Source organism: Vicugna pacos, chromosome 31, assembly GCF_048564905.1.
Source record: "Vicugna pacos chromosome 31, VicPac4, whole genome shotgun sequence".
NCBI lineage: Eukaryota > Metazoa > Chordata > Mammalia > Artiodactyla > Camelidae > Vicugna > Vicugna pacos.
The window spans coordinates 18,209,957-18,232,262 of NC_133017.1; the positions used below are offsets into that span (position 1 = coordinate 18,209,957).

At 50.8% G+C, this 22,306-nt stretch overlaps 1 protein-coding gene across 2 annotated transcripts in view; it reads right to left on the reverse strand.

Moving 5' to 3' along the window:
• Positions 1-6,746: 6,746 nt before the first annotated feature.
• The window catches only part of DPYSL2 (dihydropyrimidinase like 2), an 88,145-nt gene continuing 72,585 nt past the window's right edge, over positions 6,747-22,306 (reverse strand). For both annotated transcript variants that reach the window (XM_006203211.4, XM_006203212.4), the window contains exons 9-14: positions 16,105-16,261; positions 15,498-15,639; positions 14,322-14,492; positions 9,614-9,793; positions 8,612-8,777; positions 6,747-7,227 (exon numbers count right to left, since the gene is read on the reverse strand). In XM_006203211.4, the coding sequence (XP_006203273.1) occupies positions 7,136-7,227; positions 8,612-8,777; positions 9,614-9,793; positions 14,322-14,492; positions 15,498-15,639; positions 16,105-16,261 (908 nt within the window). In that variant the 3' untranslated portion in view covers positions 6,747-7,135. The remainder of the gene's footprint in view (positions 7,228-8,611; positions 8,778-9,613; positions 9,794-14,321; positions 14,493-15,497; positions 15,640-16,104; positions 16,262-22,306) is intronic.

The following is a 22,306-nucleotide window of genomic DNA, read 5'->3' on the forward strand; positions in this document are numbered from 1 at the left end:
AAAACGTGCTCTTTCCTTTTGCCCTGCGGGGGACTGGGCGTGTCTCACCCTGGTTGCAGACCCTAAACTGCCATTCTTTGCTGATCCCAAATAAACCCACCTTTGCCATAGAAATATCTGGGAGTCTGTTTTGTTTCAGGTCAATGGTCCCCTGTTGCCCACGTTGACTAAAAAATGCACAATGTGAAAGTTGAGAATTATGTTTTATTCGGCAGATTTTCTGAGGATTTGGACCTGGAAGGCAGCCTCTCAGATAGCTCTAAGAGACTGTTTCAAAGAAACAGGGAGGAGCCAGGATATATAGGAGTTTTGCCACAAAGACTGGTTAGTCAGAATATCAAAAGATTACTGTTAATTAAAAAAAAAAAGGAATTTAGCGCTTTTTTATATATGGGAAGGTGCAAAGGTCTGGGCTCACTGAACTCATTCCTTTGAGATGCATCTTAGCTGTCTGGGGCCAGTATCCCGTTCTTTCCCATCCTGAGTCCCCTCGGGGCTGGGCACCGTTGCAGGTGGCTGCAGAGGCCGGGCTCCCTGCTTGTCTCCATCCCGAGTTCCCCGTGCACACTGTTGGGGGTGGCAGGCAGTGGCAGCTGATGCCTTGATGGCCATAGCATCCTTTGTTTACTGGTATGGCTGGCAATCTTTCTCATTCACACACAGTAGCACCTGGGCCTCCCAGGTCTCAGCTGTGGTTTGGAGCGAGGCCAGGCAGTTGGGGGTGGGGCATGAATCCTCATTTCTCATGATCCAGTACAGGGCGTGGAGGAATGAGGCAGGTGTTAGGGAGTCCTCCACCTGAGTGGGGTTGTGTCTGTCCTTTGGGGTTGGTGTTCTGGACGGAGACAGTGGCGCAGGGGCAGGGCTGCTACGACTGGAGATCCAGAGCTGGGGTCGGTTCAGCAGGGACAATCGGAGAACATGGGTTGGAGGACTCTGAGGTTACTAGTAAGAGAGTTAAAGTGCCTGCCATGTGAGCAGGGGTGAGATGCTAAGGAGGCCAGCAGCCGTAGGACAAGTAAGTCACGAGACTAAAGGTGATGACGTCAAAAGGGGGCGGTCAGAGAGTGGAAGCTAAAGCTAAGGGTCCATCTCCCTAGATCCAGGCAGGACCCCCGCGGTGCATCCCAGCAGGTGGCCGGCTGGTCTCCTCCTGGTTCTCTTGAGAGACCAAGCAGGCCGGGACTACCTTCCGCGCCTGCTCACCTAACACTTAAGTGTCTAGGAAAAGATAAAAGATGGATGTCTCCAGCAGAGGGAGTGCGCTACCACAGTAGGCTGACCTCTTTAATAGGCTTATTGGGTCCCCAGAGGCCTCCTGAATTGCTGAGCGATGTAAATGGAAAACCTGCGGAGTGACTGGAAAACTCCCAGGGACGCACCCTCAGAAAGAAAGCTCGGTGTGACGTCCACTGCGCGGAGGAAGGATGGACCCTGAAGAGCCCAGGAGGGACAAGAAGTTCTCCCCTCCTGCCCCCTTCCCCTCTGAGGGGTCCACACTTGGGTGCCAGCGAGGGTCCCTGGTGTCCCCAGAGTCCCGAGATGAAGCTGAAGGTCATCAGTGGAGGAGGTCAGGCCGCTTCTCCCGAGGGCCCCTCATGTCATGTCCAGCCCTGCAAGGCCCAAAGCCCTGAGTGGAGGCCACACTCCTCACTGCTAAGCCATGCCCATGCTGTAGTTACACAAACGGCCCACATCCTGATCTACTTCACCCACCACACAGAACCATCCAGCAGCCTGCTGTGGGGGGTGGGAACGGGGCTTAGCTGCCCAAATTAATCGTGTGAATCATCTCAGTGTCATGAATTACTTGAACCAGAAAACTTCATCTGGCTTACTGTTTGGTCTTCAACCCTCCCGGTGTTCCTTCTGAGGGCCCCTCATGCCATGACCAGCCCTGTGAGGCTCAAAGCCCTGAGTGGAGGCCACACTCCTCACTGCTGAGGGTGGTACCTGCCAGCCCCGTCCTGCCGGCTCCAGCCCTCTCCTGACGGCAAATCTCCCGAAAATGACACTGCACTCCCATGTCCAGGTTCCTTTGCTCCTCTTCCAAGTATTTCCAACAGACATTATTTTGCTCACTCCTTTGAGATCCTTATAAAAGAAAGTAATTATATATATGTCTATTTGTACATATACACACATTAGTAATTTTTTACCAAATCAATCCAATTTCCCCAAATCTGGCATATAAAACATAATGCCTTCAAATTATTATTGTTTTCCTTTACAAGGTTTTGCCCATCTTGAAATGACTTTTTCCTGGCTTCCTGAGCATTTTATAGGCCCCTCTTCCCTGGACCCCATAAGTCTCCAAACTTGTGTTGGTCTTCATGAGACCATTGCTCATTTCTGTAAAACTCTTGTTTGTCCGTGATTTTCCTCCACGAGTCTCCTCCACCAGCTATGCACTCACTCTGTGGCGCTTTCCATCTGTTTTCCCACCCTATCTAAGCCGACAATGTCTCATAAGAGAGAGTGGAACCAAGGCAGTATAAACCTGGACACTGGCCCCAGACTGAGCGGAGTCAAAGCCTGGTTCTGAGCAAGTCATTTAACTGTGCTTCCATCTCTAAGTTGGCAAAAATCGTGGTACCTTCTACTAGGTTGCCGCAAAGATTGAGTCGACGTGTGAAATGCCCTTAGAGCAGAGCTCGGCATATAATAATGTCAGGTATCATCAGCGTGACCTCAATCAATACATCGTCTTCCCAGTCGACACCATCTCTGATGTCTCATAATTCTGCCATCTCTGCAGACAACTTAAAGACCTTGGTGGTCATGTCTTCACCTGCTAATCCATTTCTACATCAAGAGAGACACTTAGGAGTTTTCCATAGTTTCCTACTGTTCTTTAGCAGTTTTTTCCTCTGCACTGTGTCTGATCGATGGCTTGTCTATCACAGGAGTTAGGCTGGGTGGATAACATCACCTCTATCTTGCAAACATTAATTAAGGCCTGTCGAAATTAAACAGCTTTCCCAAACATTCATACCTCATCAGTAGCACCATCAAAATGTAACCCCATCTCTGTTATGGGAAAGGAACAGATCTGCCTTTTCTCAGGGATTATGTGTGCTCCAGAAACTTGTCAGACGAGATAACCTTCAACTCAATGCCAGCACAACACAAAACCACCCCCTGAAGGATATGTTTTCCACTTACTTTTTCCAGATGCTCTAAAATCTGTCTTTGGATTAAATCATAACCACCAGAGCTCTATACCCAGCCCCGTGGTTTAGCCACAGGGTACCATGGGCCTCCCCTCTTTGGCGTGCCCGCTCTCTGGCCACAGCCCCACAATTCCCTACTCATGTGCACACAAGCCTGCTCCCAGAGGCTCCCAGGGCCTCTGCTGGGCCTGCCTGTCAGAGAGAGGACCTCACGGCAGGTGTGCGCGGCTCTTGGCATGGCTGGTTGCTAGGGGGTGGGCGGAACTTGGACACATGGGCTGGGGCGTCTGCAGACTTGAGCATGAAGACTGTCTTGGGGTGGGCTGAGCCCGGGTGGGACAGGAGGGTGGGCTGAGGGTCTGGGATCTCCATGTTAACTCTTGTCACGGGTCCCATAGATGTCAGGGGAGCCCTTGTAACCATTCTCTCCTGGACAGATTCAATTCCGAATCACGGGTGCCGCCAACAGCATCCAAGGACGACAGGGTAACAGCCACCCTAGACGTGCAAGGATGTGGCTCCTCGGTCGGAATGCAGGGGCGGGCAGGACTCGCCCTCAGGGCTGAGGACCAGGAATCTCTGTTTTCCTTTTGAAGGACTAATTTCTCTTCCGATCACCATTAATGTTATCCGGTCTTCTAGCCATGTTTCCCTCTTCTTGGTATTCTTGCTGGAACTCCAGAGCTCCCTCGCCAATTTACCACCTCACAGCAGTGAGGTACCAACGAAACTCAGACCTAATCTTTTTCTTGCTCTGACTTTCCTCTTTGTTCAGATGCTCTGTTTATACGAGTCTGGTCTGGTGTACGTATTTTGTAAATCACCTCCCGTCCTGTCAGGACAGGGCTGGATGGAAATTCACAAGAGGAGAGTAAAAGACTTCATCAGCTGTGTAACGGGCCCAGGGGAGGGGGTGGGGGTGGCCCGAGCACTCATCCTCTTCATTCAGGGTTTTCCGAACCAATGATACCAGCAGCAGGTAGCAGGGTAACTGTGGGAACCAAGCATGTGATACGCAGGGGTCGGCATGGCTGCCCCCATCCCCGCCCGCAACATGCATCCTTGGCACTTGCTGGGGGCAGAGGATCGTGTGCTGCACACCCCCTTACCGAGCTCTGGATGCAAGCCCACAAGCCTCCGCCTCTTACCTTCCACACCCCCCTGGGGCTCGAGGATTTCCCAGCGTGAACAAACTCTTAGGATGCAGAGAGCCCAGGGGTCACTACACTATCTGGTCCCACTGATCCCCACTTCCGACTTGCATTTGCAGTTTGATTGCGGAGGCCCCCACGGCCTCTCAGGGTGGAGTCTGTGAACTTCTGAGACTCAGCTCTGCCACGCAGAGCTCTGCTCAGAATCAGACCTCAGGGGCCTGGACCAAACCACCTGCGACATGCAGTGAAAAGACCCCTAAATTGGCACAGTCAACAAAACACAAGGCCGGAGACATCCAGAACATTCCAGGGACGGAAGTTGTGATGGAGACCCGGGCCAAGCAGCGGCCTCCTTGAACATCTCAACACAGACACACCCTGAAACCACCACGTTTTGCTTTATTAGGCGTTTCATGGGAATATAACACAGAGTTCTTAAGGAATAATAAACACGAGACTTTTTTTTTAAACCATAATTATTTTGCCATTAAGACAGTGGTTACCAAAAAAAAAAAAAGGTACTCTTCTGGCTACACACATAATCAGCTTTAGCACTGAAGGTTCGTCCACTCGTGGTCACAATCACAATTCCAAGGGTTAGAAACCAGCTATGAGTAAAGCCTACACGGGTTTAGAGCATCAAGTCACTGCAGTTACTCAGTTCTGAGACACTGTGGATTTATTTTAGCATTTACACATGACATTCATTTAACAGACACACAGAGCAGGCCAACAGGTAAACATGCTTACACAGCCTGCGGAAATCTTCGGGTTTTAAGGAAACGATCAGAATAACCAAAGTGACCATGACCTGGGACAGGAAAAACAGGAAGACTCAAGTGAATACGAGAGAGCTGCGAGTGTTTCTTAGAATTGAAACAAAAAAATTTTTTTTTTCCAACTGGTTCAAATTTCCTCCAAGCACAGGTGAGAAAAAAAAAAAGCAAATATATTAAGTTAACCAATTATTCTTTAAAAGTGCAATTTACTTTTAAAATAACAAATAAACAACAGCAACAACAACAAAAAAATCAACCCCAACCATAACCCCAAAGGCAAAACGTGTGGAGAGTCGAGTGAAATGCTGGGTGGGCGTAACCTACTTTTTTTCTGTTATGATTTACAAAAGCAGATTTGGTTTTAGGAAAGCTGGCAAACATAGCTTTGCTTAGGAGAATCTGTAAACACGTTTGGAAGGAGGTGCGGCACAGATCAGCAGAGACAGGGACGGGCACAAGGCAGCTAGTGGAAAGTGTCTCTGAGACTCGAATCGAGGGTGGGCTGTGGACACAAGATCCGATCGCCTGCGGTCTCTAAGGGGCCACGCGTCCAGTCTGCCAGGGTTTCTCCTCCTAACAGCTCTGACTCACGACAGATTTTCCCTCTTGCAAACCAGAATGGACTTTAGGTCAAATTTCCCAAGGGCTTTCTGAGTTTAGGAGAATTCCCTACATTGCAGGATGTCTTTCTAAAGAATTGGAGAAAAAAAAATTTTTCCACCCTCCCCCCACGAAGTGAGAAGCCCCGTGTGTTCTGGAATCCCAGAAGATACTCAGGTGGGACTCGGAGCAGGTGGCTGGCTTACGGCTGGTTGGCTCACTCGGGTTACAGGGCTCGAATTATAGATTCCATCGTGTCCTTAGCCAGTTAGTACTGCACGGAGGAAAACCTCTCATGTCCTGGAGCCTCACGCTTCCTCAACATCTCGGCACTGTCTGAGGTCTATTCCGGGCCCACGTGTGAGAGCGTGGGTGAGTAACTGGGCCCTTCTGACACCAGGGAGGCAACCCAAACTCAAACACACATCCCGGTGATGCAGGTGGGGAGCACCCGTCTCCTGTGGACTAGGACAGCGTGTTATGATGGTTGTGATGACAAAGCTCACACATCCTTCCAGGCGGGTTCTCAAGACCACAGTGAAATGGGAGACCTGGTCACTGGAAAAGACCATGGGGTGCAGGGCAGGGTGGGGAGAGAGGAGGAAAAATCAGCATCTCAGAGACAAGGGCTGGAGGAAACACAAAGAGCCAGACATGTGACAATATCAACGAATGAAAAAGCAAGAGAGAGAGCAGAAAAGAGGTGAAGAGACAAGAGAATCCTAAAAAGGTTTCATCTGCAGCAAAATCTAGGCCAGAAAGAAAGCCTGCCCTTTATTAACAGTTGACCCAGAAGATGACAGGATGGCAGGGTGGACATTACAGCCTCTGGAGGGACACGAGTCTGCCCACCACCCTGAATCAGCTTGATGGTTGCACAATTGCATCATCAGGATGTCCAGTTCAAACCCCTTGTATTAACATTGAATTAGGCTTTCCAATTTAGTAGTTAAAACAAAAAAACCCCACCCCTCCCCCACCCACCCCTCCCCAGCCCCACGAAGAAAACTTTTCTAAAAATTTAAAAAGAAAAAGGCAGCTCTGGGCAATTCACTTTATCTTCCCCTCCCCCCATGAAAAGGAAGATGATGACAGGTTACAACAGAGGTTGGAGATGAGAAACACCCTCACTGTGATTTGCGCTGTTTCGCATGTCTGAGTGTTGGAGGCGATCCCGTGTGCGGGGTTGGTGGATAGACTTGGGTGTGACATTCGTAGCTATGTATGAACGTGGGTGAGCAAAGTTGGTGACTCCGGGTGAGGGATGGAGTGTGGGGCCCGAGAAGGAGCCCCAGGAACTGGCTGCCCCACAGTAACTATCACAGGCTCTTAAAAAAAAAAAAAGAAGGAAAGAAGGAAGGAAGAAAGTCTCAGAATGTCCTTGGGTGTCCCATTCCCCCATCCCCAAGCAGACAACCGCCCTGGGACTCTAGCCCAGGCTGGTGATGTTGGCACGGCCGCCAGGGGGAGCCACGATGCGCTGGGTGGTGCGGCGGGGGATGTTGTCATCAATCTGGGCGCCTGGAGAGGAGAGAGGGGCGGGTCAGAGGCAAAGCTACACAAATCGCTGCTTTAAGTCCAAATAACACAGCTTGGTGCTGCCAGCAACCTGAATGAGCAAGAAAACAGATTCCCCTAGTGTCTCCGGAGAAGACTAGAGCCCTGCCAACACCTCAATTCCTGATACACAAAGTGAGATAATAAATGAGTGTCGAAGAAAGAAAGAACACAGCTTGGGAGAAAAGTGTCTGACCCATTCTTTGTCCTCCTAAAACCTCACCAAAAGTTTGAAACTATTTAAAAAAAAAAAAAAGGATGAGCCTCAGGTGGCCAAAGAATCACAGCAGAAGCTCGCTGGACCCACCGCCTGGGGAAGTAAAGCTGTCTATAAACTAGCACCATCTTTCAGGCTTTTGACTGACTCAGACTACATCCTGCCCCTGCTCTCACTGGTCACATTGCCCGTGGCTTCTGTGAATGTGCAGCATTCTGTTCCCTAAGAGCACACGTCTACGGGGTACTCAGGAGTGATGATGCTCCCTTCCACCTGGATGGCCCGGTGAGATAAGACAGCACAGCTATCACCATGCCCATGTCACCTGATGAAAAAGCTACCGTTCCTTGTTTTCAAATTTTTTGCAAACGGGTAATCTATATATGGCAACTTTCTAAAAACCAGTATATATGACAAGAAAAAAAATGTATCTGATTCACTGTTTCTTTAACACGCCATAGAAGCTCGGATGCACAGCTGTTGTGGCTCAGGGAGCTAGGAAAGTGGAAGGTTTCTAGTCATGGGTCAAATGAAAGAGTGGAAGGAATTCGAAATAAGGAAGCTCTAATATTTGGTCTCGTTTCCTCTCACCTTCCCTGGTACTTTATACAGACAAATAGCTAACAATTATCAAACGGCTCTATTCTGAGCACTTTGCATGTATGTTAACTCACTTAACTCCTCATACCAACCCCATGGGGTAACTACTACCATTATACCCATTCTATAGATGAGGAGACTGAGGCACCCTCAGCTTCTGGGCTATGAAGTTAAGCTGTAGAAACTCTAGACTCCACAAGATGAGCCACTCCAATACACTGTGTATGTGAGGGAGAAGAGAATCCTAAAATACCACAATATCCTTTTTGTCGATGGACATAATACATTAAAAAATGTCCTCTAATCTCCTGGGTCTGACACACAGTGAATACATCATGCCATCCTACGTGCTACAGACTCATGTCAAGATCCTGAAACCCAACCCACCATTCCCCGTGAATTACATCTTTAGGAAGAATGAGAGTATCATTCCTTTCCGCTTCTTCTCCACCCACAAAGGTGACTCCAGCCCCGCCAGCTCCACCGGGCAGGGTGCCACAGGGCTGGGTCCCGACCAAACCATAACCGTACCGGACAAGCTGAATCCAGACTGGTGCAGGTTCCGGACAGGCGGGGCCTGCTGCTTGGCTGGAGACGTCTTAGCCGAGGAGGCTGGGGTGACTGTCTTGGGTGTCACGGACACCTCACACACAGGTCCATCATACAGGCCGCGAGGAACCCCTCTCAGCTCCGCCAGCTGCAAAACACAAAAGCCCCCCTGAACTCAGGCCACATTCACACAGGACGTCTCCCTGGCAACTCTCCTGATGGGGGAGGAACAGGGCTCAGCACGGGCCTGTGAGCTTTGAGAATGGAGAGCGCTCCGTATGTGGGGGCACGGCAGGGACAGATGTCACATGGGGCCAGCCCCCTGGCTCTGGGGCAAAGCTCCCGCAAGATGTGTCTTGGGTGACTGGTTACTCTACATAAAACTAACAGTGCTTCCCATTTTTCCCCCAAGGCACTTCACCTTAAACCCTGTAGGAACTCCCAAATACAATGCGAAGAGGATCTGGTCTCATGTTCAAGATCTGGCCCCTAACTTTCCAATCTTACTTTCCCTTTTATTCCCTAATAGCTCCACCCATTTCCTGCCTCACAGTCCCCAAGTACCAGTGCTGTCGCGTTCACCATGTCCTGAACACACTGTACAGTTTCTATGCTCCTCAGTCTCTCTACCTGATTCCCTTGTCTCCCTTCTTTGACTTGTCAAACTTCTACTTAACCTTCAACACCCAACTCAAAATGCCCTCTCCCCATGACACTTTGCACCACGACTCCACAGCAGTGGTTCCCTCCTCTGAACCTCAGTGCCCGCTCCTCAGGACAGCACATACTGCAGTCGCACTTCCATCTGGCTGGCTGCGGGCATGCCTGACTCCTCCAGTGATATTCTGAACTCCAAGAATAAAAAGACTCTCTTATCCCCGAATCCTCCAGATTCACCTTGATATTCTGACTCCAAGAACTTCGTGTTTGTGGAATTGAACTTAACCCATGATAGAAACAACCCATGAGATCGGAGGCACTCACCCTGCTCCGTGCCTTGATACGCTTGTAAACGAAGTCAGGGAAGGGCTTCCGGGGGATGTAGCGCCCAGAGCCTTCGGTGACATGAAGGGTGCCGTCCTCCAGGACGATCTTCCCCTGGCTGATGACCACCAGTGGAGAGCCCCGGCACTCCATGCCTTCGAAGATGTTGTACTCTAGAGACTGGAGGGAAATAGCACAGTGAACCTCAGAATCCGCCCCCGTCCTGGCGGGATCTGGGCGGTCTGGCGGCACCCCATGCCCAACCTCTTGCGGACAAAAGAAAGGCCCAGAGATGGAGTCCCTGTCCTGATTGGCCACCCAGCAGGCCCTTAATCTGTCTGTCTTAATTCCATCTAGAACATGGAATAATCTTTCCCACCTCTCAAAAATTTGCGGGGAGAAATAATTGATCCCAAAAAATCATATGGAAAAGCATGAGGGTTTGTACACACCACAAAGATGCATGAAAATGATTCCTCGTATTAGCAGTGACTTTGTTCTCACGAACTCAAGCTCCAATCAGGTTAAAATCCACAGGCCTTCTCTGACCAAGGTCTAAATTTAATCTTGAAATGAGCCATCCATGAGTCGGTTTTCCCACTGGCCTGCCTGGTTTTCCAATCTGTTAGCGATGTGGTTAGGTTAAAATTCCTAAATGAAAGGACTGTGGGAACGCAAGAGACATGCCTTTGATAAACTGCTGGAGGTTTAATTTCCCACCAAGGCAGCCCTCCTTTTAGTTTTTAAGCTTTTCAGGGTGAGAGCATGATGTATCGCGCACCCTCTTGGAAAACAGGCGGGGTGTCCACACGAGGGAGTTTGTTGGAGACGAGGCAACAGAAAATGGGGGGCACTGTACTTGACACTGAAACCTCCACGTATCACAGCCCCACCCCACAGCCTCGGTCCACCCGCTGCTCCTTCCCCAGATTCCAGACGCCTGGCGCTTCCTCCTGCCTGCCCTGCACGCCGGCACAAACGGCTGTCCGGGGAGAATTAAAAGGCAGCTGCATCCATAAGAAGCAGATGGGCTTCTGGGGGCGATTACCAGACCAGGTATCAGTGCTAAAGAGTCAGTCTGCAAACAGAGAGCTGTTGCACTGCCAATCAGGGTACCGTCCCTGCTCATTCAGGGGCTGGTGAGGGTGGAGTACGGCTCATTCGCCACATTCAATGTCAAAATGCAGCAGCGTTGACGGCAAACAGCAGCAGGGGGCTGGCAGCATGGCTCTGGGCCTCCAAGGAGTGACATGGAAGCTACTGGAGGAAGAGGCGGCGAGGCACCTGGGGGAGGGGAGGGTACTTTACACGTGGATTCCCAGGACCCAAGTGTGTGTCCCCAGGCCTTTCATTGGTTCTGAGGCACTCCTCCCTGAAATGAGAATGTGTCCTCCAGTACACGGAGCTGCATCACCGACGTCAGCCTAGACTGAACCCCGTCCTTCCAGGGGACTGGGGTCAGCTTTTCCTACTAACCTGGGGATTATCGCATCGAGGCCATTTGACATTAAACCCTGCAGTTTTTCTGGACCACGCTAGACTCAGGAGTCAGACCACCAACTTGCGTGAGCCCCAGGCATTAGTTCACATTCCCAGAGGAGCCACTTTTGTCCTCTCGGCACCCAAAGCCAAAGTCGAGGCAGGCAAGACTCCTTGCTGCCCCTTTCTACGTGGCACATCCCATACTAAGCACAGCTGGCCCTTGGCAGCACGATGTATTTTTAAAGGAGTCTCCTGTTAGTCTCCGCCTTTTGGATATGTTTTCTTTCATAGCGGTACCCAAACTAATGGAGTATCTTAAAATCGGTGGCATCTTAGATCTGGTGAGATCCAGTTGTGTGACTCCAGGCAGATCACTTTAAACCTGTCTCAGAACTTCCATTTCTTCCCCTGCCTCCCTTGCAAGGCTCACGTGAGGATGACCACAGGAAAAGCATCCTCTGGGTGTAGATCACCAGGAAAGAATTCCACCAGCTCAGAAACGACCTCTGAAAAGGCCATCCTTTAGGGGCTGGAACCAGCCCCATCTCTCCCACGTTACTCCACCACTAACTGTCTGTACGCTGGCAAACCCCTCCTGCACCCGACCAGAGCAATGGAAATAACCCTGGCCATGGTGCCATCTGCCCGGGGTCCACATCCCAGGTCTGCCACTTGCCAGCTGTCTGACTTTGGACAAATCCCTCGCACTCACGCTGAGACTCAGCTTCCTCCTCTGTAAGGGGACTTGGCCCACCTTTGCAGGAATGACGCTGTCACAAGAAAGAACAGGGACCAAAGCACCTCACCCGCTGCTCGGCACGCAGTACGCTTTTAGAAGGTCACTCATTCACCGTCTGGCTTTTTTTTATCGCCCTTTCCCAACAAGATGGCAAACCATTTAGTGCCAAAGACGTCCTAAGAAGCATATATTGGAATTTAGTTGCCTATAAATGACAGATCCCAGTGCCCGGAAGAGCTCTGAGCTATCTCCCATTTTTCAACAGATCGAGGAACCAGTCTCATGGCTCTAAGTGACTTAAAATTAACAAGTCCAATGGTCAGACCGCAACCCAGGGTATTCAGAGCCTATTCACTGTCAAACCATGAGGCAGTGAGACTTCACCGCTTACCAGGTACAGACATTTTCAACCTACATCCACACAGGCTTCCTAAAATTACTCATCTGGCTGGATGCCTGGCGAATCCAAGCAGAGGCTTAGCAACAGGGCTGTCAACCAGAGTTAGCTAAATACTCCAAATTAAAGCTAATTAGCCCCGTGGTAGGAAATAGTGTATTACACGGGAAGCCTCCTGTTTGTGTCCTCCCAGATAATTAATGCTGCACAAGCATGCTGAGCGTGTATTCTTTAAAACAGGTGAGGACAGGAAAGAAGTCTTGATTTCAGAAGTCATGATTTCCTAGCCGGGTTTGCCTGGAGGTGAAGGTGGGGCAGTGCTGCTGCTCTGGAAAGGTCTGGGTGGAACGTCTGGGGGGCAGATGCTGCCTTCTCACATCATCACTCGTTTGCATCCTCTCCTCTGCCAGGTCAGGAGCTCCAAGTGCAAGCTCCCTAGTGAGGTCATCTGTGGCTTAAATGATGAGTCCGGTATGCCCTTTCCATTATCCCTGGGAACGGGACCCTGCAAAGGAGGGGAAAAGCATCTTCCTCCTGTAACCCTGACCAAGAGGCTGTGCACACAGTCTGGCAGGGAAGAGCCCTGGACAATTTTGGGTTCTAATTCTGGCTCCACCGCAAAATAGCTATGTAACGTTAGACTGGTCCCTCAGGCTCTCTAAGCCTCCGTTTATTTATCTTCCCGATCGGGATAATAATAACATCCCTTTATTGAGAAGCCCAAATGAAAGGGCTGTGATGTTAAATGCGCATGAAGAGGTAGGTTCACCAGGCAGGACCCTAGGACCCCTGCCCATAAAGGAGCCATTCTGGAACCGAGAAAGGTTGTGATCTAAGTCACATGTCGCTGTGGCTGTGAGGCTCTGTTGCGAAGCTACGCCAGCCAGTGGGGAAGCAGGGAAAAGTCAGCTAAAAATACTGAGAGCTGAGCAGCCTTCCCTGAAGCCACCTTCCATCTCGGCACCCACAGGGGCCAGCACAGCCCAGGGACCTCTGTCCAAGCGGGAAAAGAACTGGGATTTGGCCCAGGGTCCAGCACTGTCCTGGAGAAATGCCAGAAGCCCACCCCTGAGCTGTCATGGCACTTGGACGAGGGGTCAGTACTTGCCGGCCAACCTGGAATCAGACTGCCTACTGAGCCAGCTTTCAGTCTAGAACTTGATCTAGAATACCCTCTTCTTTCCCTAAGAATGCACTTCAAGAGCCATTTGGGTTTCTGACATAGAACTCTCAGTCCTGTACGCACTTGTCTTCCGAAGCTCTCCCTTTATCCGCGTCCTTCAGTATTACACACACACAAACACACACACACAATTTTTTCTATGAAGAACCAACGGCATCTAACATCCCTACCTAATGCCCACGGACCTCACAGAATCACAGGACGCTCAGGGGTTTCACCTAACCCCTCGTTCTCAGCTGAGGAGCTGAGACAGGACACGGAGTCACCTGCCCAGGGTCCCAGTAACAGGACAGGGCATCCCCAGGCTCCGCAGTCTAGACTGAGAGACAAGAGATCCCCTAAACTCCTCACCGCAGCAGCTGCCAGGCATTTCCTCCATCTGGGGAGAAGTCAAGGTCAATTCACTCCCTCCGGAAGGACATACGGGCACCTGCCTTTTAGGCGTCCGCACGGCAACACTAACATGAGAAAACAGTGGCTTCAAAGAATAAAAGCACCCGGTGGGCATCTCGGGAGCGGCCATCTGAATGTTTCATTTGGATTCCTTGTCCCAAGAGCTGCCATGAGTTGTGCTGCACCAAACTATTAAAATGGAACACTGCCTGGCTTCTAGAAACTTCTGAGGACCAGGCATATGTCGCTGGAGGCTCTGAAGGTCCAGAGAAAGAGACCTCTATCCAGAGAGAAGCCGTCACACTCCAAATGATAAGATTAAGGTAACTGTCTTACTGCTGTCACTAAAGAAAAGGAAATAGCTATTTTTTTTTCTCAGCAAATTGCAAGTTATAACACATCCTGTGGAAAAGCTGACTCTGATCACAAATCCCATAGACTCTCTCTCCCTGCCTCTGTCTCTTTCTAAGACCGTAATTCGTTTGGATCCGGTCCACGTGGTGAACAGGCTTACGCTGTTGTGGGTCTTGGCAGAGATGGTTTTCATGCTGTCGGGGTCCCAGATGACCAGGTCAGCGTCAGACCCCACAGCAATGCGGCCTTTCCGGGGGTACAGGTTGAAGACTTTGGCTGCGTTGGTGCTGGTCACGGCCACAAACTGGTTCTCGTCCATCTTTCCAGTGACCTGAGGAGGACAATACACACACACACACACACACACACACACACACACACCCAAAAGCAGGTTAAGTAGTTGAAAAGTGGAATGCTGCTTAGCAATGAAAAGGAACACGTTTTTGATACACATAACAACTTGGATGTCAAGGGCAGTATGCTGGGTGAAAACAATCTCTAAAGGTCATGTTCTGTGTGATTTCATTTCTAGAACATTCTCAAAATAACCAAGTTATGGAGATGGACAGATCAGGAGTGAGGCAGATTCCTCCAGGGGTGAGAGGTGGGAAGGGATAAATTGGGAGTTAGAGATTTGCAGATACTAACTACTAAATACAAAATAAACAAGTTTCTACTGTACAGCACAGGGAACGAAATTCACTATCTTGTAGTAACCTATAGTGAAGAAGAATATGAAAAGGAACATGTGTGTGTGTGTATGACTGAACTATCATGCTGTACACCAGAAACTGACACAGTAGTGTAAACTGATTACACGTCAATTAAAAAAAGAAAAAGAAACAGAAAGTCTGCCATCATTACGTTTTAAGACATGAAAAAGGAAAAAGCCCAAAGATCCGTCAAAGGTCAGAGCCTGTTCAAAGCAGGCCTGCAGAAGCCTGGAGTGGGGACCAGGGCTAAGCTCCAAGAGTCCAAAAGGCAGCTGTAAGGAAGGTGAGTCCATTTCCAAGAGCAGATTGACTGAGTAAGTCACCAGGGGGCTAAGGAAACCTTTTCTTGACTGACCAAAAGAGTCCTATTTTTAAGACTACTTTTTTTCCATCTCTACTGGTCCAAGGATGACAATGGTGAGCAATACACATGGGATGCTTAGGAAGGAACGACCTCTGGGGAGCAGTCTTAGATATGCAAACCTAAGAAAGATTATCACACAAGTATCAGTTTCTAGAATTTTCTTAACTGCCATGTCGAGGCCCACACGAGACCCGGGTCCTCAGATGAGGAGGCAGGAGAAGGCTGAGCCCACCCCAGGCATGAGACCACCGCTCCTTACCACAGCCTTATCCCAGATGACGGACATCCGCTCCTCCGTGCCATTGGTACCTTCAGGGATCAGGGTGAAGTTGTCCTTTCCCACGGCCTTCTGGGCAGTATTGAAAGTACAGTGGGCACTGCCAGTGACCTGGAGGTCTCCACTGAAAGGGAAGCATATGACTGGCCTTTAATCTCTGACCTCCAATCACCCTTGAACATCTTTTCTCATGTGCCGGGCCACGGAAAGCTTTTGAAATCACTTATCCTCCTCTCAGGAGACAGGCAATCCAGGAAGATGTGGCATGATGCTGAAGCTTCATTCTAATGCTGAGTGTCCACATCTACTCTGTGGAGCATCTTATGAGTGACACCGTACCACAGTGGAATCCTTTCACTACCTCATTCATCCCCTGTGGTTGACTTTCAAGACAGCCCTGGTTTTTATCCAGAATTCCCCTGAAAGCACCGGCATGGTAATACCCTGATGCCATCTGGTAACCCGAGTTTGGGCAACAAGGTCTCTGTTTGCAAGCTTGCTCTTGTCCACCAGGTTGTAAACCCCCCGGGGCAGCTCGGTCTGAGGGAAGACTAAGAACGGAAGGTGGGAACAAGTCACCGACACTCACCAGGACAGCAAGGAGTTCAGAAAGTCCGGAGTGGTCGGGTCGGGGCTCAGGGGTGGGGAGGTGACAAAAGCAGCTGCCTTGGCCCAGTTCTTGCTCCAGTAGTGGGAGCCATCGGTCCCCAAGCTGGCGGTGATGGGCTCACCATACACCACGGTTCCTGCCAAACAGAACGCAGAGCTGAGTACAACACAAAGAGGGAGGCAGGAAACCACCGTGGCTGGGAGTCAGCAAGCCGAGGGCTCTCACCATCCCCACAAAGAAGGTGCCAGCCTGTTCTCACAGCTGAGAAACTCGTGTTCGAGGAAGGCAACCACCCCAGCCGTCTGGTCACCCATCCAGCGGGGGCTCCCTGGACCCCTGCTCTTCTAACTCAGCACACGCGCCCTGGGTGATCCCAAACATCCTGCCTCTTATTCTAATGAGTCCCACCCATTAACAATCCCCAGCTCAGAATGCATCCAAGCGCTCAATCCCAAGCACCATCTAGACTCTTATTTTCAGGTGATCCAGGGCATCTCACACTTTGCCTAACGGTTCACCCAGCACCCCCCCTGCTCTCCCGACATCTCCCAGTCCTTCTCTGTGTCTCTCAGTGTTCCCCAGAGAGAGGTAATTAGATGTGACATCAGGGGGAGGAAGCACATGAGAGCCAGTACCCTGCCCTCCAGATCTGCCCAAAAGACCCCTTGGAGCCCTGAGTCACCACCTTGAGGGCCAGAGACTCACAGCAGACTTTGTAAGAGTGGGAAGTAAAGGACTTTGCACGGTTCTGTTACCGAGATCTCAGAGTCTGCAGAAGCCTAGCGGAAGTCAATGCGGTGTCAAGAAAGAATGTCGATTTCCCGAGGCTTAAATCACACCCTCTACCCATTCACGTACAAGCCAGGAAGCCGGGACTCATTCACAGTCATTGAATGCCGATGCTTTAATGCCTTAAATCCACTCTTTCTTTCCACTCCACCCACCTTCCCTTCAATCAGGCCTTCATCACGTCGCCCCAGCTCAGAGTTTAGATTGATTTTTGCTTTACCAAACTCCTTCCCCACCTCTTCGTTCGTTCTCCGTGACATCTCCAGAGCGATCTTCTGAAACCAGAATCTTCTCTGACCGTTCTCTTGCATAAAATCCTCCCCAGGGGCCCTTCTGCCTTCCAGGCAAGAAGCAAACTTCTCACTGAAGCAGCTCATGCCTTTCGTTATCTGGCTTCACATCAAAGCTGGCTTCCTGTTTAACATCATCCAAAACTCAACCCTGTCCTCCACTCCAATAATCCAATAATTGCCCAGTTTTAAGTCTTGAGTCTCCACTTGATGGAGATATTTTGAAGCAAATGACTCAGCCTGCACACAGGAGGCACTCAATAAATGCGTGTGGAACGGATTAAAAGGGGTGATTTTTCATTAAGTAAAGGCACCAGAGCTGGAAGTTGATCTCAGGCCAGCCTTACCGTCACCAGGAATTCACCTCTGCTCCTACCTCTTCCCACACAGGGCTCCCCAGACCCTCACGGCGGTCCTGCCAAGCGCGCCCTTTGCTCCAAACACAGGGCTCTCAAGGCCAAACACTACTCGGTCTGGAATGTGTCTCCTTTCCTCTCCACGGCCTCTTCCAGGGCCTTATCTCTTGATAACACAGAAAGACACCCACTTTGGGATAGTGGCTGCTCTGAGAGCCGGTTCCGTGAGCCACCCCCTCTCCAGCCTCAGGAATCTCACAAAGGACTCTCTGTTCCGCCAGCGAGTGGCGGGGGCCAGGGCAGGGAGCTCACTGGAGGAAATCAGTCACAAACCCCAGGCAGGAGGGGGAGCTCCGGAACGCGGGGGGAGCCTCACCCTGAAGGAAGAAGCCCCCGGGGAGACAAAGGCCAAGGCTCACAGTCACCTGGAAGGTCCCAGGGTTGCTGACCTACTCCAGGCCTCCCAGGCAGGATTTGGTCTGCGAAGCCAGCTGGGCAGCTGCGCGAAGCACTCCAGCTCACCCCAAAGTAGAAAAACACCACGTCAGGCCTTGGCTGCTGTCAGGGATGGGGATGAACTGCAGACGGCTGAGCAGCCCCAGCGCCCGCCCATGGCCCAGAGTTTCTGGTTCGAGCATCAGCAGAAATGGCTGGGCTGCGGGTAGCTCTTCCGACCCTGCCAGGTCTGCAGATCCCACTGGCTGTGGTCTGAGCGCAAAGGTGATGGCTGGGCAAATCATTAGGAGAACAAAGGATCCGTCACCCTCACGGTTTCCTGGCTTTGTCGACCTGAAACTGTTCAAGAGAGCAGAACCACCTGGAGAAAGACAGCGGCTGCCGGTCTTTGGAAATCCTTGGACGCGCATCAGCAGTTTCCTGATCTTCCCGTAACTCGCTACTGCTCATGCTCTCCCTGCATCTGCGCTTCTGCCTTTTTGAAACTTGAGTACAAAGAAGGGCTGGTTCCTGGGATGTGTCCTGAATCCTGCAATTGTGAGTGCCCGTGACCTCGGCCTTCATCTCCCTCTGCAAAATACGACTCAGATTCCAGCGGGGGCTGGGTCCCGCCCTCTCCGTGCATGGGCACACGAACCTCGCCACAAGGGGATGAACTCGGCCTTCAGCCTCTGCAAAACCCGGAACCGGGTGGGAGCTTCAAGGCCATTGCTGACCAGACCTGCCTCTTTAGCCCGAATCTGAGCCAGATCTCCGGGGCTGGGCTCAAGAGAAGATGCGGGCACTTGAGAAGGAGGAAGCCACTTCTGCAGCTCATTTCTGCTTCGGGCTGCACAGATTCCAAGAGGGTCAGAGGACCTGCTGTCTTTCAGCAAGGTCTTCTGGTCTTCAGCACCCCCAAAGGCAGGGCAGGAGTTACACATTCCTGCAGGAGGCCTCCATTTCTGCCGATTTGATAAACACTGTACCTGAGAGAGCCACGGATGGGCTTCTGGACATCAGTCAGGCCGCAGACACCACGGGAACGGATGCCAGAAAGAATTACCGCTAATAATAATAAACCACAAAGCAGGCTTGGTTGGCCTTTCTGCACTCCTCTGAACACACTGCCGACATTTTCTTGGCGGCAGCTAGATCTTCATGCTTTTCTTCTCCGGGGGAAGGTCTAAACTGAAGGATGTGACCCCGGGCCAGCCTTTGGCAGGCAATCTCGAGTGGCCGGGAACAGCAGCGCTGGGGCTGGTGTTTATTCACAAGAGGCCTGAGTGCATTCATGAAGCATAAAGGCAGGCCTGGGGTTAGAGAGGCCTGACAGCTCCCGCCCTGACAGTTAGTCATTTCCCACGAACGAGAAGCAGCAAGACAGATCTAGAGCAGAAACAATGGAAAATCACGTACACATCTGTATTTCAAAACACAACCACAAAAGCACAGTAAGACGCCGACCAGGACACACACACACCCCCACCCCCACCCCCAGACTCTCTCTCTTCTTGGAGACCCCCAGGCCAGACCTCAACAGCCCAGCACCTATCCATGGATAAACCTGTCAGATTTGGGTACCACCGAGTGTTTCTAAAGGAGCAGAATCTTGAAGTTTTCTGAACTGGTTCTGGGGTTTCTGGAATTAGCTCTCTAATCTGATCTGATCTAAGGCACTAATGACTCCACTTCCAGTAGTTAAGAGAGCGCTGACGGTGCATGGCGTGATGAGGAAAGAGAAATGCATAAACTGCCCCCACCGGATATTCTTAATCAGGTACTTAAAAGGGGCAAAGTTCTGGGTAATGCGTATTTGATACCTTAGAACACGTTTGTCAAATTGAGTGTGTGTGTGTGTGTGTGTGTGTGTGTGTGTGTGTGTGTGTGAGAGAGAGAGAGAGAGATTGGTTCTGTTTCTCCAGAACCCTAACACAGATTTTGGTGAGATCTTATGACATTCACAACCCAACCCACGGGCACTCTCTGGGTTCATAATTACTAGGTTGTGTGTTAACCCAAAGAAAAGGATTCATCCCCAAGTTGGGATGGTCCTGTAGGGCCTCATTACACCCCCGCCATTCCTACTGACCCGCAGGGCATAGGGGGTCTTGTCTCGAGTTTGGGTCGTGAACGTTTCTGCATGTGGGTTACAGGGGTGTGGAGGGAGGATGTGCACCCGCTCACTGGGCACTGCCTACACATGACCACTCACACACAGAAGGCATCGGACTCTATATGTGGACAAGACACAGTCAAAGGAAGGCTGTTCGAGAGAAATCCCCATACTGGATGGTCAATGAAAAGAGAGTTGGCCAGGTGTCTGGGACTAAGGGCTGTATTTCCCACAGCTGGGTGACCTGGGGCAAGATAGTCAATTTCCACATTTCCGTTTCTCTGCCATGACGATTCCTATTAAATCGACTAATGTCTAAATTTCTTTGAAAAGTGAAAACGGCCCAAGGTATTCTGGAACTGGCTGTGTCTTCATTTCCTTATCTGCAGAACGGGGTTGGTGACACGCTGTCCTGCTCAATGACACTGAATGAAGGAGGCGGCATGGGCAACGCTGGCTCTGGGGACACCTGCACGCAGCGCTTTGGGTCAAGAGCCCCGTGCAAATGGTCATTCACATTCTACCTCACACCTCTGCTTACCCAAACACCTCCTGACTTATAGACTTGGGACCTGCAGGTCCGTGGGTGGGGAGTCACGTGCAGACCACCACACAGAGATGCAACGGCTCTCGCCATTGACAGGATGATGATTTTCCAACAGCTCATCTTTGCAGAGATGTTGAGTCATCTTACACAGCCCAACCCCTCTGAGCCCAGGTCGGGGGCTGCGGTGCATGTCTGTAAACACTGGTGTCTTCTTCCTTACTCTAACCATCTTTGGTTTGCATCTTGTTGATAAACTGACCATTTCCCATTGGGACTGTCTTCTCCTGAGTCCCTCCCACTGCTAAGTGACAGAGCCACCTGAGGGCTGGGACCATTTCTGTCTCCAGCACAAAGGCCTTAAGTATCACATAGTAAAAGTTTGTTGAGTGAATGAGGACGCTCTCCATTTTACAGATGAAAAAATGGGGCAGTGGAATGTTGGCAGTGTCTCACATCTGCCTCCAGGGACCAGATGAAGCCGCTTGAAGTTGAAAAACAACCCTCAGCAGGAAATCCTTGCCCCAGGTCAGAGGCATGAGCTCTGCTTTTCTAACAATCCCAGAGTTAAACCAGCCCTCCACTCTCTGATCGTCGCAGTAGCAGGCAGAGTTAATACATACCTCCTCCCATGCATTATCTCATTTAAGCATCACCATCGCCTTAGGAGACGAGTGACTATGATGATCCTCCCCTCGCAGATGGGAAAATGAGACCTGGAGATGGTAAGTTACCTGCCCAGCATCACATGCTAGTGTCTAGCGGAGCTGGGACTGGATCCAGGACAAGCCGTCGACGCTCAATACAGCTTTATACTGGTTTTCTCCTTGGTCACTGGGGAATCTTTGCTTCCATATTACCCATGACTCTGAGGGGTGTCAGGCTCCAGTTTCTACCAGGTTTGTTAAGGAACTAAACCCCAAGAGATACCAAGAAGGAGGTGCTCACACCACTTCCCATACTAAAACAATCCCAAAGCATGAGGTAGGTCAGACGTGCATGTGGACCTTCCTGGCCTGAAGTCAGATGCCGACGATCAAAGCCCAGTCCCAGAATTCACCAGCTCTGAGCTCCAGTTTACTCAGCTGCAAAGTAAAACACAGTACAGAAATTCCTGCCCGGGCCGCCTCCCAAAGTTGTTACGAAGTTCCAACAAGATGGAAAGAGCCTAAAAGCCTTCAGAGCAAGATAGGATTTCTCCCTCTTGCTCATTAGCACCCGAATGCACCGGAAATTCCTTTCTGGCAGCTCAAGTTCATCTAAAGCAAAGGCTTTCAAGGGCTACAGGGCCACCCTGGGAACCACAATGCAGGCACAGTTGGACTCACACCCTGAAGGTTCCAAATGAACAGACTGGAGTGGTCCCTTACTGGTGCTTAGCCCCCAATATACACACAGGGTGCATGTCAGAAAGACAACCGAGAGGCACCGGGGCACTGCATTGTAGGGTCTTAGAGCAGGAGGGACTCTCCAATAACATGCTCCAGCTCCGTGTCCTCAAACGAGAAAACAGACACGGAAAGGAGACGGAGCCGCAGCACCACTGGCAGGGCTGGCCCGGAGCCCAGCGCCCTTTCTGCAGCCCCGGACCCGGGCCACCCGCCCTGGACCCAGGGCTGTGAGACGCCAGACTCCTCCATCCTGCAACTCA